Source organism: Chaetodon auriga, chromosome 11 (genome assembly GCF_051107435.1).
Source record: "Chaetodon auriga isolate fChaAug3 chromosome 11, fChaAug3.hap1, whole genome shotgun sequence".
Classification (NCBI taxonomy): domain Eukaryota; kingdom Metazoa; phylum Chordata; class Actinopteri; order Chaetodontiformes; family Chaetodontidae; genus Chaetodon; species Chaetodon auriga.
The window spans coordinates 15,018,621-15,043,527 of NC_135084.1; the positions used below are offsets into that span (position 1 = coordinate 15,018,621).

The window sequence follows — 24,907 nt, forward strand, 5'->3', positions numbered from 1 at the left end:
TAATTTTCTTTATTGTTTGATTATTTACATTGTCCAGTTTGTCTGCCAACACACTGGCAGAAGGTGACACAGATCAAAAAGTTTAACAGAGGAAAACCTCTCTTACAAAAACAATGTCGGCTGCAGGTGACAGCGCAGGTTGCTGCACTCACCACAAAGTCCTAAACCTTCACAGACATGAAGTTTTAAAGTGAACATAGTTCACTCTTCCTCAGTCCCTTCAGAAGTGTTTCAGGGGGAAAGTCTTCGATTAAATACTTTGTGATCAAGCGAATGGCAAAAGCTGACTTCAAATTTTCTAAATGCCCTGTGAGAAATATCTGAATAAACACTCCCTTTGTTCCTCTAAATTCACAGGAAAGCATCTTGGTCGGCAGTACAGAGCTGCAGTGTGACCAGACAAAAGTCCAGGATGTTTTTAGATCAAGAGCAAAATTCACATTGAGTGAGAAATTAAATATCTCAGAGATATAGAAGGAGCAGATTGTGTCAGCTGTCAGCTTATGACGCAGTAAAAATGCAGCGACTGTAAGACATCAGTGGTCCACTAAATGCTTTAGTCTCAACAGCGTGCAGCTTGGTTATCCACTGCAAAGAGAAGAGATGGATTCACAATCAAATCAGACTTCAGGCTTTTAGTTATTTGCAAAGGCCTGCAGGTTAAAAAAAAAAAAAAAAAAAAAGACATAAAGACACAAATCAGCCACCAGGTGAACCATACGGTCATAAAAGCGACTGGATATTAAAACAAAACAGGGGTGAAAGGAAAAGAAGAGCAGTATGAAAACATAAGACTGCATGGCTATTTTACATTTGATTGTAACACGTATGTTTAGGAAAGAAGAGCATTCCCCAAGTTTTAATGACCTGTCTTCATGTGTGACAGTGATGGTAACAGTGCAAACAGCCTCCTGTCGCACACATTACGAAATAAGACTTGGAAAAAGGAATTTTACCGTCATAACAAAAAGATTGAGATCTACTCTAAAGCCTTTGGTTGAGCAATAATCACATTTCTGACATTCATTTGATGAAATACCTGCTGTTGTCATTAGCTACTTTTGAAAATGAGGTTGTTTCTGTATATCATACTGGTCACATTAAGGAACATTCACAGCTTTGAGGTAAAACACTCTGCTTCTAGTGCGGTAGAAGTATTTATCTTCAGAGTGTTTTACTTGCTGTGGTGCTCCTCATGAGGGAAACTCTTTGACCAGTGAATGTACGCACATTTCTAAAGCACCAATAATTAGATGTGTTGTGGACGAGGAAAAGGACAGGGGGGGAGGGTTGCTTACTGAGCTGTCCTCTTCTCATTGGGAGAATGTCCCATTATATGTTCGTCAGCTATAACCACTCCTGCACATAATTATCTTCTCACCTCGTTTAAGCGGACTTATTCCTAACTTTGGCTTTAGTTCTTCCTATAAAAAAAAAAAAAGTCTTATCAGTTGATGGAGCTGGCAGATGTAGCCCACGAAGAGGCGTCTTGTTCAGCCTCCAGGTGAGGACGAGTCGGTGGAGTATTTAGAACACAAGTTCTTTGGGCTTCTCCCAAGTAAACTCTGATCGGCCGAAGTGGCCGTAGGAGGCTGTCTTCTGGTAGATCGGCCTCTTCAGGTTCAGTTCCCTGCAGAGGACACAGAAGGAGAGCGGACTGGAATCACACCACAGGATAATATCAGTCTTTATTTCTGGATATGTGGCTCTGAGCCAACACTGCTGACCAACTGCAAACTGTGACTTTTAAATTGACCCAGATTTTAAGAAATGGCAGCCCTTAAAGCCATGCCAGGGTCAAGTGATGAAGAGCAGATGTTACTCTGTTTGGTTGCTGATTAAAGGATCTCAGAAAGAGAGGATATATAGGTGATGTCACAGCAGTTTCACCTGGTCTCGCTGTGGTGATCAGCTGAAGAATCCCACCTACACTGAGGTGAAGGAAATCAAGAAAAGTACTTGCTGCCAAAAGCATGTTGAGTAGAGTTGAGCTCAGCCGTGCGATGCAGTGGAAACGCAGTATTAAAGCCACTTTGTGTACAATTTGAAAATGTCCAACAAATCCTTCCACAAACAAAAACATTTATCCATCAGACTAACCTGAACGATGCTATAATCACTAACAAATCTACACTGTCTGCGGTGTTTACCTGACAATGACTCCTGGCCGCAGATCAAAGTTCTTGTTGACAATCTGCAGCAGCTCTGACTCTGTTTTCTGGGAGGAACCGTAGGTGAACAAGGAGATGGACAGAGGCTGGGCCACTCCAATAGCATAAGACACCTGTGCAGGCAGGCAGATGGAAATGTGTTGATCAGCACGTTTACCTCAGAGGTCGGTCGTCCGCACCAGCCTTAGCTCTCGTGCATGTTAGGATGAATGAAGCTGTGCACTCACCTGGACCAGAACTCTCCTGCACAGCTTGGCTTTGACCAGAGACTTGGCCACCCAGCGAGCAGCGTAGGCAGCGGAGCGGTCCACCTTTGAGAAGTCTTTGCCAGAGAAAGCTCCGCCACCGTGAGCTCCCCACCCTCCGTATGTGTCTACAATGATCTTCCTGCCTGTCACACCAGCGTCACCCTTTTGGGAAAAAAAAAATGGAGAAGATGAGCAAAAAACAATGATGTTTTTAAAGTTTTCTTCAGATGAAATAAGCAGATTGTGAGCGATGGTCACCTGGGGTCCCCCAATGACGAAGCGTCCACTAGGCTGGAGGTGGTAGATGGTCTTGTCGTCCAAATATTTAGCAGGAACGACGGCGTTGATCACCTGATGGAATTGATGCAACATTAAAACCAAAGACGTGAGTTAAACATCAGTCAGAGCCCCATCAGGTGTTTTTAGGAAGCTCTACCTTCTCCTTGAGCACCCTCTTCTGCTCCTCCAGAGAGATGCAGTCATCATGCTGGACAGAGATCACGATGGTGTGAACTCTCTTGGGGATCACAGCTCCATTCTTCTGGTCATAATGCACTGTCACCTGTGGGACAGAAGATGTCAAAATTCGGTAAACAGTGTTACAATTTCTCAGAATTATGGACTTAACCTTCAGATCTCTCTCTTTTACTCTCATTTCACAACTTCCTCATGCACTAGTGACTCCAGTTTCCCAACAGGACAATTTAACTTTGTTTATTAATGCTTCTTTGGTGTAATTAAAGCATGTGTTCAGTCAAATCTGGGATTAATCTCAAGCTGCGTGTGGATGTTCTCACAACCTACATTTGACCTAGAACACAAAGGCATCAGACACTGTATGTCACAGACTTGCAGTCAGCAGCTAACTGCCTCTAAATCAGTCAAAAGTTTATTATTTCTACACAGAGAGCTTTATCCTAAATACTTGCAATAGCCACCGTTGATCCGATTTTGTCTGCTGGCACCACAATAAATCTCTTGGAAGACTTCCAGAGCAGAAACAATAAACTAATTCACACAAACTTCTACAGTGTTTGTGTTGTGTTACAATACAAAACCTCACCTGTGTTTTAGAGTCAGGACGCAGCCAGGGGATGACGCCGTTGCGTCTGAGTTCAGCCATCTTTGAGTTGAGTTTGTGGGCTAAGACGATGGTGAGAGGCATGCACTCCTCTGTCTCATCCGTGGCGTAGCCGAACATCAGACCCTGCGGAGCAGAGCGAGTCAGAACAGCAGCAGAAAGATGCAAACCGTGCAGGGTCATGACACGGATCAAAGGTTAACGAAGGCAAAATATTGATACGCATTCTTCTACACTCAGCGAGAGGAAGTTCTATCGATATAACATCAGTGCTGTCATGTGAGGCGAGATATAATCTATGAAAGGGGCACTTATCAAAACAAAGTTGCAAAACACTTCAGCCAAGGGTCAGCACATGAGAACAGACACAGGAAACGTAGCACAGAAATAGATAAATCAGGAAAAATAAGACCCATTTTCAAATAAAGTTGTGTTGCGAGAAGAGATTTGTAAGAGGATCCTGACTTCGATGTGTTTTCATAGATAATGAAAAACTTATTTCCTGGCATTAATGCTGACTTGAGTACAGTTTTGAGGTTTTATGCTGCTGTAAACCTGCACTACACTACATTTCAGAGGGGAATGTTGTAGAGTTCACATAAAAAAAACACATGATGATCTTATAAATCAGAAAGCATCTTTAAAGGTTAAACCAGTGCATCCAAACATTTTTGTGTGTGTGTCAAGCTGGAGCTCAAAGAGGTAAAATGATACAATATTTCACTAAAATACAAAATGAATACAAATTTGTGTCACAGAACTCTGGAGGTGCACGACCCCTTGGCTCTGTGTACAGAGCAGTTAAAACTAGCACCACCTGAACCAGCTGCAACAGCAAGATGTGCGCTTGCTGCTTCTAATGATTATCTGCATGAGCACCAACACTCATTCCACCAAATGTCTTAAACACTGGGTCAAACAAACTGTGATATATGACCTCTGTCGCTATCACCCAGCCCCGGAGCCAACACGTGCCAAAGGACACGCTGTCCTGTTGCGACAGTCCTACCTGGTCTCCCGCTCCAATGTCCTCTTCCTGTCTGTCAACGTGGACACCCTGAGCAATGTCCGGACTCTGCTGCTCCAGAGCCACCAGCACATTACACGTCTTGTAGTCAAAACCTACACGAATGGGACAGAGAGACCGTGAAGAGGAGAAGGTGACCATAGGGAGAAGACATGGCCTGTTTTTGTTGATTTCCAGGTCATTTTCTCACCTTTGTCGGAGTTGTCGTAGCCGATGTGCTTGATGGCGTCCCTCACCACCTTCTGGTAGTCCACGTTGGCCCGAGATGTGATCTCTCCACAGAGCAGCACCATGCCGGTCTTACACACCGTCTCTGTCAATACAAACGCAATTTGACATACAAAGCGTTTAAAAACCTTCTTTTTTCGACTTCCATCACCAGGAAACACAGAACGCGCCTCACAGGGTTGGCCATCTTGTGACATTCAGAGGTCAGTATTGAAACAGAAATTCCAGGTGAGATTCAGGCCAGCCGGCCAGTTTGTTTAAAGAGTGACCACGTCTCGCCCTTTGACTTACTTTTAAGGGAGCAAGCTAAGATATTGAGCCTCACGTGAGATGATGCTAACTTCTCTCTATGTGTCTCCATGTCTCAATATGTGACATTCACTGTGAACTCCAGCTCACTCACCACAGGCCACTTTGGCGTCTGGGTCCTCCCTCAGGTGAGCATCCAGGACAGCATCACTGATCTGGTCACAGATCTTGTCTGTGGAGGAACATGAAGCAAAACGTTTAGACGGCACTGAGATTTCTAGGCTTGTGTATTGGAGATATCTGACATTTTGAGGCTGTGTTTGAAGGAGAGAAAAAATATATGTTGCAGCATCATTCCAGCGGGTCTTAGGCGTTAACTCGAGAGATGCTTAAAAATATTTTTCGGAAAGGTTGCACGCTAATATTTCAAACAGGAAGAGTGCTGGATTTTGGTTGGATCAGCGGGATTTGAGTGCAGCTGCAGGATGATGCGTCGCTTCGTTCAGAGGCTCAAAATGTAGTTTTAACACAATGTCTTAGACACGGAGCAGTAAGATCAACTTTAAATGTTTTCATCTTTACTCGAATCGACTTTGAATTTGGAGGCAGGCTCAGAGGTGTATATCTCTGTGACAGGTCCGACTTTGATCCAACAAAACAAAACAACACTATCTGTGGGAACAGCCCAGACCTTCAAGTGTGTTATCAAATCTAAAGTTGAGCACTGCAGCCTTTTACCAAGGCCGAACACCTCTGTGAGCGTACAAACAGTGTGTGTAAGTCTTAACCCGATGAATTTTAGCATTTCGTGGTGAGCAGATACAGAATCGAACGCTTCACTTTTCATCTGGACTGCCAGTTTTGTTTTCTGCTCATATAAGAAGTCAGTGTGTAATCAATGCTAATGTTGACTGTGTCTTAGGGACAACGTGCTTTTCTTCACGGCTTTGTTATTATAACACACACGACACACAGTGCGTGCATGTTAAAAGATGGTTTGGAAGAGCTTTGTGGATTCTGATCAAAACTGCTCTTTTTTCTTCATTCTTCCACTTTTTGGATGTTTCTTCCTCTTCATGATTGCAAGTTGTCTCCTAAGACTACTTCAGTAATGTCTGCTCTGTGAATTACGGAATGAGAGATGATATCTATCTGCGAAAAGATGCACTTTTTGCCATGTATGATGAATAACAGGCAATAAAAAAAAAGAACCAGGCTCCTCATGCTGGGGGCCATGTTCTGTTATTATCTGTGAAGCTTCACAACTGGTTTACTCTGCTGTGTTTACTGATTATTGATTTAGCACAGGGGACTTTGTAAGGTGATATATTAGTTAAAGGATTACAACACATTGACGAGGGGGTGGGTGGGGTGGGGGTCTAAAGGCAGCAGTATGGAGGGCAGAGTGCATTTTAACTTTCATCGTGAAGTTTAAAAAGCTTTCTGACTGGGCATCACTTCACTTTAACTCCCTATTTAACATTGATCAGCAACATATTAACAATAAATAAATGGTTTCTAACTCACTATAAAGACTAATTTTTAATACACTTATATATGTTTGAAATTATAATAGTGTATTATAAACCATTTATTATATGTTATATACTGCTTATAAATGCTGAATATGGGATTGTCAATTTTTGTGAGGAGCTGAGAGTAAGTTCAAATTCAAAGTACAATTTGAATGTAATTTGGATTGACATGTAAATGACTGCGGATTGGTCGATGATCCTTCCTGTTTTACGCACTATGGCGACATGCCACATGGATCCCAGAACCAGCGTGGACTTCACTTGTCACTCATTAGCTGGTCCCTTTTTCTTCAGCGTGCAACCTTACACCAGTCTGCCACACTCACATTCAGGTCCTGCTGGTCATGGGTGAGAGTGAGGGGCAGTAAACACATGTTGCTGTGAATGGAATACCAAGCATGCTTGGAGAGTAAATGTGCAGCTCTGTGGGGTTATTCTGGAAGTATATACGAATAGTTTATTCATATGCATGTCAATGTTTCTGCAGAATAAGTCGCTGAAATTGTGTGTTTTGGCTTTTAAAAGTGCAAAGTGCTAAGAGTTTTGACAAGTTGTGAAATATCTTACAGTCAACACACCTGAACACACTTCATTTTCAGTGTGACTTTAAGTCCCAGTTTCACAGCCAGGCAGCTAAAGCTGATTGAAGACTCACCTGGATGTCCCTCTCCCACGGACTCCGACGTAAACATGAAAGAGCCATCTTCCAGCAGGTCACTCATTCTGTCTATAGGGCCAGGTACTTGGCGAGACTCGGTACTCTCAGGGTGAAAAGGTTCCTCAGTTGCCACCAACAAGCAGTCCAGAGAGACCTGAAGGCTGCTTTATAGTCCTGCTGGTTCTCTTTAAGAGAGAGATGAAGAAAGAGAGGCCAACAGCCCTGCAGCCGATACAGAGTCTATCCTACAAAACTCCACGTCTGTGTCCACATGGCCCAATATATATGGCTAAGAGAACACACACGCGCACACACACACTCTGTCACTCACACACACGCACGCACACACACACACACACACACACACGTCATGTGAATCCATGGGACAGTCCATTCCAGGGGGGAGTGGATGATGGGAGGGCGCTCAGGCCGTGGAAACTGCTTGTTAACCCCTTGTTTTCAGTGTGATGCTCGACTGAGTGTTTAGAGTCGTCACCTTTGCTTTGACACCTCGGCTTTAGGGTGTCATGCTTCTTGGGTGATGGCAGGAACATCTTAAATGGGGAGTTCCCCTCCCCCCTGTCACACCGGTGGGACAGCTCTGTCTGCTGGGACTCTGCCAGCCTGGGTCAACCTATGGACAGAGAGAGAGAGAGAGAGAGAGAGAGAGAGAGAGAGGGAGAGAGAGAGAGAGAGAGAGAGAGAGAGAGAGAGAGAGAGAGGGGCAGTTGTTGCCAACTGTGAAAATGATGCAATTACTCCTGTTTACATCATGTTCTCAGCTAAGTCACTTTGTTCAATAGAGGTGAAAAAACAAAAATGAAATGCACTGGAGAGTGATTGGAGCAGAGCTGCAACAATCAGCCTATTAATCGATTAAAAGAAAATGAATCTGTGACTATTTTTAATTTGATTTGATGGTTTCAGGTTTTCAAAAATTGTGAGAAATTGCTCTTTCTTCTTTCTTACATTATAGTAAACTGCAGTGGTGGAAAGTATCAAAGTACATTTAGTCAAGTACTTTAAGTAAATACTCCATATGTACATATACTCTATATGTTGGAGGGAATATTGTACTTTTACTCCACTACATTTAATTGACAGCTGGAGTTACGAGTTACTTCGCAGATTAAAATTTACATGAAAACCTGAAAATAGAATTAATTGTTATGCATTAAACAACCCAGCAGTTCAAAATCACTCAGAGCTGCAGTAACATTAAAATGATGCTTGTACATAAATGCATCATAATAATACTCCAGCATTATAATATATATGAATCTATCACTGACATTCTGCACAGTAAGTACTTATACTTTTGATGTTTTCAGTATAATTAAGATTTTGAATGCAATGCAAAATCCATGAAATGCTTTAATTATGTAGAACTATCATAATGTAAAAGTTGGATGTAAAGTTTTATCAGCAAAAAGTACTTAAAATATATAGAGCAAAGGTACTCATTATCCAGTCACAGAACTATATTATTAGATATTAGTATTAGATTATTGGATTATCATCATTGATGCTTTCAGGTGTAAGCAGATGCTCAATGTTGGCTGGTTTATACAGTACTGTGCCGTTTAATCTTTAAAAATGATTCATATTTTCTAAACTCGACCACAGAGGTCAAATATATGTGGAGCAAAACGCACTAAAATAACATTTCCCTCTGAAATGTAGTGAAGTACAACCTTACAGTAGCATAAAAAAGAAAATAAAAGTATTTCAAATTTGTACTTCAGTACAGTACTATGTAATTAGTTACTTTCCATCACTGCCAATAATTGAGTTTAGAGCAGACGGTCGGCTCTTTACCATCCAAGTCTCAGCCTGAGGCCTTTGTCTCTGTACACTACTGCAGAAAATATCGAGCCATTTGCTGAGAGAAGATCAAATAACGAAGATGTGTCTCTCAGATATCTCCTGGCCTTTCAGGTAACCCACCGCGCCTGTGTTTTTGCAGAAAATCAGGGCTTGTATAGGACTGTTTGTGGAAGTGCTACAAGTGGACACACACAAACATACTGCGTGTGCGTGCACAAACATACACCTGGAGAAACAATGGGACTGACAACCACACAGACACTGACTCTGGACCTTTTCATATGGCCCTGCAGACAGCGACAGATAAACAAATCTCCCTTCATTGTAGGGTAAACAGTGCAGAGGGACAAACCCTTTCTCTGCTTCTCTCTCTCATCTGGCTCTAATTTCAGTCGGTGTTGAATTGGCCTCATGAAATGAGAGGAGAATTTTAACTAGCTCTCAGCAGTGAATAAAATACCACTCTTCCTTACTGCTTTAAGCCTCATTTGACCAGAAAAACAAAATCTACAAACAACCACAGAGTGACTGTAAGCAGTAATTGCATGACCTTATTTTAAGTCTAGAATTGGCTTGAATTTTGATATGATGCATTAGCTTCCCTTTGTATTTCAGAGCATTTGTAAGGCTGCAGTAGCCCTGTGGGCCTTTTGTGTTGTTTTTCACGCAGTAATAAGAACTTAATGATATGAGAGCACTGTGAGAATAATCAACAGTATAAAAAGTTAAATAAAAACACACGTTTTGCTGTAATTTAGTGTTTGTGTTGTTGGAAAGTAGAACCAGCTGCGCGAACATTAAAAGAAATTCCACTTTAGTAAGTAGCAGGCTGACCTAATCTTACTCCAGGCCTGCAGAATCAAATCAAACCTGGAGAGGCAGGAGCTGCATGCTGAGTGTGATATAAAATCTGTTGAGGGGCTACAAGAAAGTATCCGTTATTCTATCACTGCCAACAAAAAAGACGTTTTATCCCAAAGACTTTTCCAGCTCAGAGCTCTTTCTGGGAGAAGTCTCCACCCTAGATAAACTGAAGTATTGCAAGGAAACGAGTGAGCAGGTAAGGCAAAGGAGTGAGCTAAGAGTAACGGAGGAACTTTTAAAGTAGCTACAAGGTTAAGCAGCTGAACCAATGACCTCACCCTCAACAATTCAACTGTATGAAACAAATCTTTTACTAAGCATACGCTTTGAAAAACTTTGGAGCACGATGGGTGGTGTCAGCTAAGTGATCCTCGAGAATCAGAAAAAAAATAAAGGTTGGGTACCACTCTGTATATACTCGATCGTAACTGTCTTAGGCTACTGTTTCAGCAGTTAGTGTACAAAACATCAACGTATTTAACACTATATAAATAATAATACGCATTTATACAAACAGGAAATGACACATGTGCACTGATGCAGGCGATATGTTACGGGGGCGTGCAGCAACCCAGGCTGCGTGAGTCAGAACACATACTTTTTGGTCATTTCTGTGCTGTGTTTATGAACAATGTCGCTCATTGTATTGTTCAGTGACTGTGGAAGAGGGCCCACAAACAAAGCTCCACCCTCCCTTCTGCCGGCAGGCCTGTCCCTGCACATTAATCAAACTGCTACTTTGGAATACCAACTCCAACTAAACCCTGCAAAGAAACATATAAATTGTTTTGTTTTTGAAGTTGTTTACGAAGCTGTTTTCCCACCATCTAAAATTTGTTTTAATTTCTTGCAGCTGTAAGTAGCACCTCATTTCCTTTGTGCATTGCACTGTGGGACAATAACAGCACAGTCAAAAATCAAGGCCTTTTTTTTTAGGATGCATACTGCTGTGGACTCCATTTTTTTAACACTCTGCATGCCCAAAACCTGCTTAGATTCAGCATGCAGCATGGACCTGGGACACAGCCAGTGCCTACAGGCAGAGAGGTCAGAGGTCGGAGACAGTTACACATAACAGACGTGGACTAGATTAAACTAGAGACAACACGAATGTCCTGCCTGATGCCAACGACAGCATAGAGACCATCTGATGGCACAGTGCACAACCCCTGGATGATACACCTCTGTTTATTTTGGCCCGACTAGATGTTCATGTGCCAGGATGCAAACGCTCCAGACACCACACTTGTGTGCACATGTGAACGCTATCTGAGAAAGAAAGAGACTGGCTTCTCTCTGAGTTTGTGTGGTTTGCCTCCAAACATTTGTTAATGACTGACCAGGGAAAAGGATTTTTTTCTACCCTGACAAGATCGTTCTGGTTATGTTGAAAGATAAGGGCTATCGGAGCTTTGGCAACGTGTCAGCATGAAACATTGAGAGGATAAATGTGTAACTGTACTTAGATTTTGATTTCCAAGCTAATGCAAGCTGATAAGGGAAACAATATCATCCAGATAATGTTGTGTTGCTTACTGACTTTTTCTGTGCTCTGCATGAGACTTAGCAGAGGCTTAAAAGACACATCTGAGCTCCATGTGCACTAGTTATCAAGTGAAGTCAGGAAAAACAATGCAATCGTGATCCACAAGGTCAGGACACATTTCCTATGACTCCCGTGAGAAGCTCAGCATTAATCAATTTAACTTATTTTTGTCCTGTATGTGTCTACATCTGTTTACACCAGGCTCTCATTTCTTATTGGAAAGGCTCAATCATTCAATCACCACCCCATAAGAAGAAGGATGCAAAAACACCTTCTCCATCAAATCAACGATAATAACCAAACAACCTGTCTGACGTCCAGTCTCCTTTTGAATTAAACTGCACTTACAGAGTGCCGTTTGGCCCCTGTGCTCCATTCAGTGATTAATTCATTTATAGGATCCTGCAGGTAAATAGATTGTAGATATACTCTATGACGGAGATTATTGCTGTTGCTCTAGTATGAGTTCAATAGGTCAGTGTGAAGAGGTAGATTTATGAAACCGACTCGAGATAAAGTTTAAAGTTCAAATCCTTCATCCACAGAGCTGTTGGGCCCCTCAGAAGATGAAGAGTAGATTGATAAAGGCCTGATGACCTTTGTGTTGGTACGGGGGTGGGGGGGGGGTGGGTTCCAGTTTATTTCAAATCTCCACACAATCATTAAACAACTGCAGCGAGCTCAGTCGACGGCCATCCAACACGAACAGTGAAAAGCAGACAGACGCTGCGCGTTCATCGTCAAAATACTATAATTGCAACATTAAAAAACGCTGTTTGGCTGAACCAATCCCAAATCAGTTTGACAAAATGAAGCCATATGACCGTGCCTCCTCCTTCCAGCTGATTGGCTACCTGAAATGTGCTTTGTTGACCTCCGTTGCGTTTCTATTTAAAAGCCAGGGTCAGGGTTTTGGGGTCACTCTGAGGTTTGAGAGTCAGACTGAAACTTGACAGAACAGGATGAGATAAATGAACCTCAGGGGCTGTTAACACCTGTTTGTCTTTCCTCTGGTTCAAGGACACACGCTTTACCTCCGCGTCTACCTCTGTCCGTGCTCTGAGTTGGTCCAGTTACCAACCAGTTTCATCTGGATGGTAGTCAGAATCAGTCGGCTCCTGCCAGTCCTGAACTTTTATTGCGTGGCCGAAGAGAATGGAGGGGAGTGATTAGTGTGTACAACTTGTTATCTAAGGAATTACATGGCAATAAACAGTACATAATCAACACAGTCTGTCACCAGAACTAATTTATTGTTTATTTTATAGATGTTTCCTTTTATCAGTGTTGTTGTCTAGCATTTTTACAGACTTTTACAGCCTCAGCTGGCTCATTGTATTAAAGTTTATTTCCTACTGTGTTGATTTTTGGCTTCTTGTCAGTATTTATCCGAAGCTCTGGCCTGAAAACAGTATTGCAGTACTATCAGGCACATTTTTGTCACTATAGAAATATTAAAATTACCAATTAACTTTGCACAAAGTCTTTAAAAATTCATTCAAATCAAAGGAAGCGCAGGCTCTTGATCAAAGAGCCTGAAACTGATCCAAAAGCAGATCACCTCTCTCAAATGAACCCGCACAGTAATTACTATGGCAGTCCCATTTTGCTCTCTGATTGGCTAAAATAACACAGTAAGAATCTGACATGTCGACCAATGTCTGCGGGTGAGAACACCACACAGGAGGAGGGGTGCAAATGTTCAGCTGTGATTGGCCGTTGGTGCCGCACACACCCCACTAGAGCAGCACTGGAGTCACAGTTGTGCATTTGTGTGTATGTTTGCATGTTTGTGTGTGTGTGTGTGTGTGTGTATGATGAGAATACCAGTCTGACTAACCCAAGACCTCACTTGAACCTCACAGATGAGGGTCTTCTGCATTGCTATGTGTCAAATTTTACAAAACATTGACATTTTTATACTACAAATGGCTGATTTCTCATGTAACTTTGGGGAAAAAATCCATTACGTTTTTTGCTAGATGACCTGAAATGGCATACAACAACAAAAACAAGCACCCAGACACACACTCACACACACACACACACACACACCCAGGGCAGCATACGGCTGAGCAGAGCAGGCAGAGGGGGTGCAGCAGCTGGGATCGTGGAGTGTCATCCTATCCCATCTCTATTCCAGCCCATTTTTGACCCTCAGCACATTCCTCTGTGAAGCTGCCACCAATGAGTGAAATATAATCACAATACCATTCTAGCAATGCACTTTCATCACACACATCATGCAGGCGCAAGACAATGTGCTCACACCACTAGTTCATTAGCGATAGCTCGTAGAAAATGGCAACTAAAAAGCAATAAAACTCATAAACAAGTCATAAAGGTGAAGTCTCACACACACCTTGAACACCCTTTAGTACGGCACACCGGGGTGGACTCTGTTGTTATCAATGGTTCCTCTTATAAAACTGTTACTGCCACTGCTGGTGGTTGTAAAAAGGGGCATAAAATAGAGGGAGGATGTTTTTGAAGATAAACCCGTTCTTTATAAATCATTGTGACCTTGAAAAAAAAAAGTCTCTCAGATTATGGATGGAGTGCACTTCTTTAGCTTTTAGGGAGACTGCAATACAAACTTTTCACATATTCTTCTTGTTTTGCATTACGAAGGAAGAATTTAATAACCCGGTAACTCACTGCACGAAGCTGTCAGTGGAAACGCTGAACTATTGCTATAACGAAGGTGGTCTCTCATTCAGTAATTTGGCATCAGTAAAAAGTGTTTTATATAATCATGAGTCAGTCTTATTTTTGATCATCAGACATGGTGATAAGATCTGAAATTATCAGGATACAAAGAAACCGATTGCCAGAAGATTAATCAACAACTATTAGGATATTAATAAATCATGCTGTTGTGTCATTTTTAAGGCAAAGACACACACACACACACACACACACACACACACACACACACACACACACACACAAAGCAGGCCCCAGGGTGAAAAACTTGAGTATTTGATGGAGATGTTTGCCATGTACGATCTAAACTGAATATCTTTGGGTTTTGCCCTGCTGTTTGGATAAAACAAGCATTTTTTCACCACTTTCTCTTTCACTTTTTGACAATTCATAGACAATGAACTGATTAATCAAGGAATGAATTGGCAGATTAATAATTAATGAAATGAATTGTTAGTTGCAGGCCTGAGGTCAACTGCTGACTGGTGGTGTGTCCACTCACCTCCTGAAGGGGGCGATCTTGCTCTGAGCTATTACAGCTGGGTGGTGATCTCAGGGCCTCGGACCTGAAGAGACAATGAGAAGCCAAAACAAAGACGTTTTCATGCTCTCCACTGACACCGGTATGATTCATCAGTTAAAATAAGACATTCAGATGGTCCTCAGTCACGACATTACAAAGATCAGGAGACTGAAGAGTGGTGTGTATTAGTATCTTCCTCCAACAGTGAATTACAAATGTCATTTATTATATTTATGGATGCAAACAGCTTGAACATAATCAACGCAAACATAACTTAAGAAAGGCTGTTCCACTGCTGAGGTAGCGTCGCTCTTTGATGAGAGCTCCACTCTGCACCACGCTGATCCTGGTACCGAGGATTCAGCTCAACGTGAGCCGTGTTTCACAGCGGTCTTTGAGGAATTCCTGTCGTGTTACGTTCACATGAGCAAGGCTTTCAGCTGTGATTGGACTGACCTGATCTTAGAGGGCTTAAGGGGCTGGTTGAAAACATCAGATTCCTTCACATAAGCAGCAAGGCACAGTCTGGTGAGTATCACTTTTTTGCATTTGTTGTTGCATGTCATCAAATGTTAAGCCACTACAAACTTTACTGTTTCATCTTATTGGTATTTGCCTTCAATTAAAATGTGGAATTCATCGTTACACAAATCAAATTCTGAATGAGTGTCAGGTGGTTTGAACAAAATGTGAAAATCTTTGTGTTGAGACAAATACGTTGACCATAGTACAACGATTAGATGAAGAAACTGACCTGTTTCTCGTGCACAAAGACACAGACCTGCTAATAGCCATGATACCGCGACTGATGAGGTTAAAAGATCTTAATCCTGTTAAAAGTTCCTGAAGTGGTGTGAAAACTGATCGTTGTGCATGTTTTCCCTGTAGCTGGCCCGTGGAGCCAGTTTAGGGTCATGGTGACTGTGACTGCGGTCCTGAAGGCGGTGAGCCTGTTTGTTGCAGAGCTCATCAGCTCCTTCACAGACTGGTTCCAGACCAAACCAGAATGGGCCAACCTAGAAGTGCTGGAAGACACAGAACTGAAGACCACTGGAGGCGGTGAGTCTTGCAGACATGATGAACTTTTTAGTATGAAATCCTGCCTTTACAAATAACACTGATGAAGACTTCAGATGAAGGTGAACGCAAGACTGGTGAAAATCCAGCTGTTTGTGCCCGTGTGTCAGCACACAATGACTGCATCATTCTGCAGGGGCAACATTTTTAATGGACTCCTTCAACCCCTCCTTTAAGCAACATTAAGATTCAATAATGCTGCTCTGCATCTTTCAGTTCATGAGCGACACAAAGCCAAAACTCTGTGGGAGAAGACCGGAGCTGTGGTCATGGTCGTACGGCGACCTGGATGATTATTGTGCAGAGAGGTACAGCATGAAATGACACTCCTGTATGAGTATTAGCAATGAGGCCTCCGCCGTCACCTGACTCGTTAACTTTCATTCATCCTGCTTGATTCGCTCGGTCCTTCCCTCTCCAGGAGGCTGCTGAGCTGTCCTCTCTGAAGTCCCAGCTGCAGGACCTTGAGGTCCCTCTGTTTGCCGTGGTCAAAGAAAACCTTGGCAAGGAGCTGGACTGCTTCAAGAAGTACTTCACTGGGAAGGTCTACGTGGATCAGCAGGTCTGCTTTTGCTACATAAGGCCTTAAGACATTAAGTGAAACGTGGAGGGTTACATGATTTAAGACAATAAGCTGCTTTTATATTTTCCTCATAGAGAAATTTCTACGGCCCTCAAGTGAGGTGGATGTTTCTCTCCATGTTCCTGCGTGTTGGCGTGTGGAGGAACCTCTGGCGGGCCTACCGCAGGGGCTTCAGGGGCAACCTGAGAGGTGAAGGACTTGTCCTGGGTGGAGTCTTCGTCATTGGGCCTGGAGATCAGGTAGGCAGTAACTTAGAGAATAAACCTTTCTGACAAGTGTATTTTGATGTTTTAAAGGGTTATGATTGCTTTTTTTACTCCAGGGTATTCTGCTGGAGCACCGCGAGAGGGAGTTTGGAGATAAAGTGAATGTACTGGCAGTACTCCGAACAGCCCGTAAAATGCAGGACCACATTGCAAGATAGGCCTCAAAATGTGAACGAATGACTGTTTGTTAGTGTGGCATTATGTAGTAATGGCTGCAGCATGTTTTCATTTGCATGCCTGTGTTTTTCAAGCCTAACTCAGGAGGTTTCTCCTCTACACCACAACACAGCCTCTAACATGCTGTACTCCACTCATGCTGCATTTGTTGTATTTGTAAATCTTATGCATCACCTTCTGCAGTGTCACAACTCTGTCGCTAAACTGTGCCACTTTAACTGTTTACTGACCCACTGTCTGCATATCTGGCCTTGGTTATGTGATGGTATTTTGTGTTTTTTAATGAAGATTTGTTTCTAAACTCTTCTGAGGGAACAGCTCTGATGCTAACACACAAATCTGACACTTTTAACAAGACAGACTCGGCCTGACATGAGGGAGACTGAACCGTTGGAGTGATAAGGCGCATTTTGTGTTTGTCCTTTAATAAAACAATAAACCAGGCCTGCTTGCAGAAAGACTATCTGCTTATTTACCTGTCCGTGTATCTTGTTTAGCCTCGTCTTGCGCGTCACAAACATCCTCGCCAAAGTTCACATCTTCTGAGCGAACCACCTTGTTCGATTAGTTTCCCTGCTCCCTGGATCGTCTAGTACGCCTGCGCTGAGCTCTGTTTACAAAACGCTTGACAGGAGAGGCGTTTCTTGTCGCTTCATTGATTCTGGTGAGTCTACCTTTATTACAAAACTACTCTATTATCTTTAAATCACTTGTACAGCTTCTAGCAGGTGCACCTGCCTCAACAAGCACTGCTATCTGGAGGCTCAGACTGAATCAATCAAAGACTAAACCTTAGCCGAGCTACCTGCTAATCTATCGACGGGTTGCTGCGACAGGGTCGTCAGTGTCTACGTGCCACTTGTGAGCAGCAGTAACTTTGTAGGCCAGTGAAAGTATGCATTCATTATGTAATCGCCACTCTTTGTAACCTCAAAAATGCTGAATCATGGTCGCTCTACTCGGTTGCAAGTCTACGGGAAGGCTGTAGAGCCGTCAGGTTATGTCATTGATTATGATCGACAGTAACAAGGTCATTATTGGTCAGTAGTGGAAGTATTCAGGTCTGAACTAAACTGAGCTGAAGGTCAGCCCTCAAAAACAAGGAAAAAAAAGCAATCAAATGGGGTAAATGTTAGTTAAGCAAAATGATCTGCCAATATTTAGGAAAATAGTTCTACTTTCTCATTAAAGTAATTAAGGTCAAGCTTTTTACAATGAATATCAATGTCACAGGTTAAAAGTGACAAGTAACAGGTGAAAATCCTGTTTTCAAAACTACACTGTTGTTGTTTTCTATGTATTTATGAATTTGATAATAGAAAATATGACGTGCAGACAATCAGGAAGTAAGAATCTCAGTGACACAAATGACAGCTACAAATCAAGTCAGGTATGAAATGTATTAAGCTAGTTTAAAACAAAGGCCACGTTGTTGATAAACACCAAGTGGAACAAGGCTGATGCTTTGTTAATTATTATTATTATTATTATTATTATTATTATTTACAAATTGGGATGTTAACTACTGTAAAAGTAATGTTTACTTGAGTGAAAGTAGAGTATTATCAGCTAAATTGTCACAAAAGTAAAAGTCACGTTCAGTATGCAGAATGTCCCTCTTCTGACTTCCATATTATCATATATATTATTGATTATTATAACAGATGCATTAACATGTATGCAGCATTTTAATGTAGGAGGTCAAAGTGGAGCTGATTTTAACTATTTTATGTGCTGTTGGGTGGTGAAATCTATGACAAATCATCATATTTTAGAAGTAAGATCATATGTTTTTTATTAAAAATTATAATCTGCAAAGTAACTATTAACTACAGCTGTCAGATAAATGTAATATAATAGAAGCCTAAAGTAGTGTCACATGGAAATACTGAAGTAAAGTACCCTGAAAGTGTACTGCAGTCAGCTGTAGAAGTAACCAGATCCTTCACTTAGATAAAAGTAGAAGTAACAGCGTGTAAAAATACTCGCTGAGTGTTTTATCTGGTTGCTTGTGGTGGAGCTGGAGCTACTTTCACTATTAATAATATAAATAACATATTTTTCAGTCGTTCAGTCTGTAAGGAATTGTATTTTAGAAGCCAATCGCATGTTTTATATGACAAGTCTTCAGAGTCACTGATAACTACAGCTGTGTTACTTTCCACCTCTGCGATCATTCATCCTCGCGTGGTACGCATTCCAGCTCTTCATTTTCGTCGATGATGTGTCATCATTTACAAACTATTGGGCAACACTACATCACGTTTAGCAGCACCCGTGCTGACAGCTGCTCTCACCGCTCGCTCTGCGGACGCATTCAGAGAATCTAGCCTCTTCCTTATGTTGCAGGCCCGAGCGTCTGTCCCTATTGGCTGCTGCTGCTGCTGCAGGGGATTTTTTTTTTGTTTTTGTCGTCCCCAGTTGTGGTGTCACAACACACATTCATTTGGGTGATTTACTGCCTGAGACCGGATGAGCTCAATCCCAGGAGAAAAAGCATTTCTTCGCAATTTGGAAACTGAGACAAGTTAGTATGCAACATTTTTACAGTTGGTTATAGACCTAAGACAGATTTTATCCTCCTTAAACATATAAAGTAGTTTTTTTCTTGTATAATATCTGGAAGAAAGGTCATTTAAATTCACACTGTGGGAGTTTCTCTGTGTGCCGTTTGTTTAACTGTCTTTATTCTGTAATTTATGTGTTGATGTATTCAGCACACACAGAGCTCAGGGTGCAGGAATAGGAAGTTTGCTTGCAAAATGGTGAGCTGTCACACTCCTGTGAGATTAAAATAAAAACCACACATTTAACACTGCATGCTCTAAGCGCGCTTTCATTTTGATATCACCCTCTTCGATGTGAAATTCCTATTTTAAGCATAATTCAAATGTGGCTAACGGGTTTAACTGCAGGTGTAATGTTTTGTCTGGGCAGTCTAGGCATGAAGAAAGATGGCAAGGTGTTTTCCTCCTAAATCGGTAAAATCAGATGCAGGATCATTGAAAGTAGGGCTCGCAGTAGAAGTGGGTTGTATTGTCTTTGACACGTCTGTGGCACGAGTGGCTTAACTTTCATGGAAAAGACTTGTGTTTCTGTCTTTCAGTGAAATCCTCAGGCTGTTTGTAGTCAGTCAGACTTTTTCCACGGCCCAGATGCTGGCTCTGTCCAGGTGCTCGACGGCTTTGAGGTGGAGGCTGTCCCTGCGCTGCTCTGCCCTCTCTCTGGGGAGCGCTGCCACAAGCAGCCAGCCCTCCACCGCAGCCAGGCCCCAGTTTCTAAGACCGCAGGCTGCTCTGTTTCACCAAAGTGAAGCCAAAGCCAGTCCTGAGCCAAGCAAGCCCGCTTCAGGCAAGGCCATATTTGACTGTCTACACAGTTAGCTGCTCTCCATAACCCAAACTTCAAGGCTTTTGTGTAAACAGCGGTAGAGTTGTGACATGTGTTTCCAAAATGACTGTCGGGTGTCAGCAAAACAAATGAGCCTTTTCATAACAATGATTTTATTTTGCAAGCACTGTAAAATGTTTTGATAGAGTTTTTATTGTGTATAATTAGATTAGTTCAGGACTGGAGTTTCATCCAGTGCTGACAGATATGACAAACAGCGCCTTGAGCTGAAACCATTAGTTGATTCATCGATAGGCAGATTCACAGAAAATCAATTTGGAATCAGAAATTCAATGCTTCTGCCTCTCCTTTGTGAATATTTGCTGGTCAGTAAACTGAATGTCTTTGGATTTTTGAGCCATTATTGGACAAAAAAAGATTTTTGAAGACATTACCTGGGATCTGGAAAATTCTTACATTATATAGACCAAGACCAAAATTAATTAAGAAGATTAAGGCTGATCAATTGATGATGAAAAAGCTGAGCAGACCTACATTACTCTGCAGGTTTTTCCTAAAAGACTATTAAGATATAAGTGAAAGCACAATAAACTAAGCAAACAAAGGTCTCAGGCTGACTCACACAGCGGCAGTCGAATATTGTGTCTATGAACTTTGGTTATCTCGTCGTGTGTGGTATCGTCTTATTTCCTTCAGCAGCTATGTGAGCTATTTAATCTCATGGATGAGGTTTTTAGATTAGAGTAAGGTGAGAAGAGGCTATGCTGGTAAAAAGCACCACAGAGTGAAGCAGCATGACACTCGAACACAACACTCTGCAGGCTGGGTCTTGTTAGTCTCTTGGCCTCAGGGAGATTTGAGGTCTCCTTGTGTTTGACAGAAAAAATGATTTGAAAGTGTGCACATATCAACTAGTCTGCACATCCAATGGTCCGATTACAGTCAGCAATGTGAAAGAAAACAGCAAAAGCATGTGTTTTCAAAGTAAAACATGTCAGACTTGTGACACGTTCTCTCCGCATGTTGATTCCTTTTTGTGCTGCAGTGTTGTCGTCGGGGTCCGGGCTGGAGGGGGAGCTGTTCGGGATGGGGATGTGGTCTCTGGGTCTGGGCGCTGTCGGAGCTGCGCTAGCCGGGATCTTCCTGGCCAACACTGATCTGTGTCTGTCTAAAGCTGCCAACGCATCGCTGGAGCATCTTGAGAATACTGACCTGCGCTCCACCGTAGATGGTAGTTAGGCTTTCTAATGTCACCACCACCAATCAGCCCATTCGGGTAACACTTATAAATGCTTCCTCCTGCATGAACAAGTACTCCAACGACAAGCTTCCGATAAATAACCTACAAATTACGGCTTCGGAAGGTTTCAATTATAATTTTACTGAGCTAACCCCCAGAATAAGGCGTATTAAGTGCTTTATAATGAACCAATATGCTACCAATATGCATGCTAACTAGTAACTAGTTAATGGTGAACATGCATACCTCAATGTGAAGTGTAACCCCTGCTCGTCTTGACACCGGCTGTTGTTAAACTCATTAGGAGGAGATTAGCATTACGCCCGCACAAGAATCAGCCAGTGTGCAGTTTTCTTTACTGTTACATGTTTGTATGCATTGTGAATGACGTTTTGTGTGGCACCTAAGGCAAAGCTGCTTTCTTAAATCTGCTGGTATTACAGATTAGATCACTGGAAAGGTCTTTGCCGGAAGCCTCAGGTCGAGTTGCTGTGTTATTCTTAAGCATATTTAACATATAGATGTTCTACGTGAGCATGAACGTTATGCTTTCACTTCTTTTGAAGGCTGCATCTTCTGTCCTTTTTTTATTAGAGACATGTTAGATTGGATACTTGGTTTCTTCTTGTTTTGTCTGCAGATGGCAAGGTCATCAAAGCAAAGAGCCTGTGGGAGAGGAACGGGGCCGTGGTCATGGCCGTGCGACGGCCTGGATGATTTTTGTGCAGAGAGGTGACGGAGAGGCCACTACACATGACTCTGCATTGATATTTAAACATGACGTGGTAATATGATCCTGATGGCATAATCTCTCTCTCTCTCTGTAGGAGGCCTCTGAGCTGTCCTCTCTGAAGCCCCAGCTGGAGGAGCTCGGGGTCCCTCTGGTCGCTGTGGTGAAGGAGAACGTCGGCTCAGAGATCCAGGACTTCAGACCGCACTTCGCTGGGGACGTCTACGTCGATGAAGAGGTTAGTGGTGATAGACAACATCACATCCTCTCAATCTCACCCTCATGTCAGCCAGTTTAAACGGAAGAATTAAAACAGTCCCATCAGCACACACTCATAATGACTTCCTGTCCCCAAACTGGCCGATATCACAGTCAGATTAACAGCAGACAGCTGCCATGTTCAAATTGTTTGTTTTGTTTGGCCAGCAGTCATGAATGAAGTCCAGAATCCAAAGGTTGAACGCTTTCTGTGTCTTTCTGTTTTTCTCCTCTTCTTTGGTGAAACATTTCTTCGGTAGACAATCAGAAAGACAGAAATTATTCACATTTGGGAAGCTATTAAATAATGAATCAATTATCAGAATGGTCACTGATTAACTTTTCATGTTCAGGTTCAAGGTTAACAGTTTGGGCGTGGATCTCCTGCTGCATTAGAGTCTTGGCTAACTGAGCAGTCCTCATCATTTTATAATGCTCCTTTTAAAGAGATTAGGCTATTAATTATTAGTTATTGCTGGAAAATGAAAATGACTCACATTATCTGCCAAGCGGCAACTTGCTAAATGAGTTGATGAAGTTAGTTTGGCTGTGAAAGCATTTGTAAAGTGAATCCATCGTATTACAGAAAGCCATAATGTGACATGAAAAAGCTAATTCATTCGCTAATTCTGCTCTTTATATGTATTTAAATTAAGCTGATTTAACCTAAACTGTGTGACTGCAGAAGCGCTTCTACGGCCCGCTGCAGAGGAAGATGGGTGGTCTGGGGTTCATTCGCCTCGGGGTGTGGCAGAACTTCATACGGGCCTGGAGGTCTGGCTACCAGGGCAACATGAACGGCGAAGGCTTCATCCTGGGGGGGGTGTTTGTCATTGGAGCAGGGGACCAGGTAGAGTAGCGAACACCTGGACTTCACAAAAGCTTTCACCAAACGTGTCCGTATTTTGACCGCATGTTGTGTTTGCAGGGGATTCTCCTGGAACATCGTGAGAAGGAGTTCGGCGATAAGGTGGACACCGCAGATGTTCTGGAGGCCGTTAAAAAGATTGTGCCCGTGAAATAAAGTTTAGATCGAACAAGTTCATTTAGATCAGATTTTAGATCAAAACTAGAATTAAGAGATCATTTTTAACTTGACACGTTGAGTTGCAAAGTCCATCCATCACTGAAATACTGACATTATAATAAGATTTAAATATGTTGTCAGCGATTAGTCCTCTTTACCTCTGTAGTCACGTAGAAGCTTTTTTTTTTTTGAGACGGGTATTAAAAACAGGTAGAAAGGGACTTGAAGGCAGCGTTTTCATTCAGGTACATCAACCATTAAAAATCACTTGAAATCTTCCCTTTCGAGAAGAACATACGTCAACCTGCTGGATTACACATTGACTCAGTGGTACATTTTTGATAACGCTTGCATGCGTTATCTCCGCTTGCTTCTCCTGGTCAGGCACCTGAACGGGCCTCCGACACGGCAGACGAGTGTGCGCGTGGTCTGTGTGTGTGATAATGATAACTTGACTCTAAACTCAGCATTGAGAGGAGCAGGTTTGATGCTCAAACACATACAGGTTCAGCCACTGTCGCCCGTGTTTGAGGAGGGTTTGTAGTGTCTGGAGCAGGTGTCACTTGCATGTGTGTGCGTGTGTGCGTGTGTGAGAGAGAGGGAGAGACTGCGTGTACCTGTACATGTGAATACTAGCTGCAGAAAATTACAATAAAGAAAACCTCATCACTTCTCTGTGCTCCTGCGTGCTTGATGTAAAGATTTCATCTGTTTAAACTGTGTATGTGTTTGGATTTCCACACAAAACCGCACATCTGTACAGTCCTTTATACCACGGCCAGTGAAGATTCTCAAATCTGATTGGCTGGCAGGCGTGGATTCACTTTTAGCAGCTGGGCTACATAACCACACACCTATGACACAGATGTTTGCTGTTCTACGCTCGTATGCAGTTTCTTATCCTTTGTAAGATAAGGTAAGATAAGATAAAATAAGATAAGACTTTACGGATCCCATGCTGGGGAAGTTTTCTGGTTACAACAGAAACAAATAAAGAGAGGTGGAAAAAGAACAAATAGACAGTAAAAAAAGATCTATAGAGGCCATGTGCATTATACACATAAAAATAGGCAAATACAGCCTTTTGAAGAAAGAAAGAAAATAACACTAAAGAATATATTGTACAATAAAAGTATTTAAGCACAGTATGTATTTCATGCATTTATGCAAGATGGTAAAAATGTGCATTCTCAATGACTGGATGGACTTCAACATAAAGATTATTTCGCTAAGAAAGCTGCACATACATGTCGTTTCTAGTCCAGTTTGTGTCTGACTGAAGGAAATATGTCAAATCCATCTCCTCATGGAGAGCAGGTTCAGCGCACAGATGATTTCATGAGATGACCACTTCCTTTTTACTTTACTTTAATTCAGAGTCCAAAGGCTTATTCATGTCACACAATGTGACTGTGACTGACAACTGAAGACAGAGTTCTCATTTCGTGTTGAAAGCCGGGGATGGGTTCGAACATGTCTGTAAAAATTCAGCTGTCACGTTCAAATCACTAATCCTGTGAATTATTTCACCCTCA

At 42.3% G+C, this 24,907-nt stretch overlaps 2 protein-coding genes and 1 pseudogene across 6 annotated transcripts; 2 read left to right on the forward strand and 1 right to left on the reverse strand.

Annotated features, from left to right (window-relative positions):
* Positions 1–18: 18 nt before the first annotated feature.
* Positions 19–17,360, reverse strand: mat1a (methionine adenosyltransferase 1A). Its single transcript, XM_076743037.1, has 12 exons — positions 17,243–17,360; positions 14,643–14,706; positions 7,195–7,831; positions 5,159–5,236; positions 4,718–4,840; positions 4,510–4,622; positions 3,483–3,626; positions 2,856–2,981; positions 2,678–2,770; positions 2,399–2,581; positions 2,151–2,284; positions 19–1,630 (listed from the first exon to the last, which is right to left on the reverse strand). The coding sequence occupies exons 3-12, from the start codon at positions 7,259–7,261 to the stop codon at positions 1,528–1,530; spliced, it is 1,164 nt and encodes a 387-aa protein (XP_076599152.1). The 5' UTR covers positions 7,262–7,831; positions 14,643–14,706; positions 17,243–17,360; the 3' UTR covers positions 19–1,527.
* On the forward strand, positions 14,728–17,237 carry LOC143328105 (peroxiredoxin-like 2A; annotated as a pseudogene). The gene is made up of 6 exons (XR_013077787.1): positions 14,728–15,191; positions 15,552–15,722; positions 15,957–16,048; positions 16,162–16,302; positions 16,398–16,562; positions 16,646–17,237. The product of XR_013077787.1 is annotated as a peroxiredoxin-like 2A (transcript).
* On the forward strand, positions 17,329–24,045 carry LOC143328104 (peroxiredoxin-like 2A). 4 transcript variants are annotated; one of them, XM_076743038.1, is made up of 7 exons: positions 17,374–17,430; positions 19,873–20,117; positions 21,163–21,348; positions 21,998–22,089; positions 22,185–22,325; positions 23,031–23,195; positions 23,274–24,045. In XM_076743038.1, the coding sequence occupies exons 2-7, from the start codon at positions 19,922–19,924 to the stop codon at positions 23,367–23,369; spliced, it is 876 nt and encodes a 291-aa protein (XP_076599153.1). In that variant the 5' UTR covers positions 17,374–17,430; positions 19,873–19,921; the 3' UTR covers positions 23,370–24,045. The 4 variants fall into 4 exon arrangements, with proteins under 4 accessions (XP_076599156.1, XP_076599153.1, XP_076599155.1 ...); XM_076743039.1 differs by lacking the exon at positions 17,374–17,430 and adding an exon at positions 19,116–19,293; XM_076743041.1 differs by lacking the exon at positions 19,873–20,117 and having other exon boundaries at positions 17,329–17,430.
* The last annotated feature ends 862 nt before the right edge of the window (positions 24,046–24,907 follow it).

Bases quoted from the DNA above. Each gene is read 5' to 3' on its own strand.
- mat1a (XM_076743037.1), bottom strand. From the start codon at position 7,261: ATGAGTGACCTGCTGGAAGATGGCTCTTTCATGTTTACGTCGGAGTCC. The intron at 4,841-5,158 runs GTGAGTGAGCTG...TTGTATTGACAG, and splicing joins AGACGCCAAAGTGGCCTGTG to AGACGGTGTGTAAGACCGGC. The intron at 1,631-2,150 runs GTAAACACCGCA...TGTCCTCTGCAG, and splicing joins CGGCCAGGAGTCATTGTCAG to GGAACTGAACCTGAAGAGGC.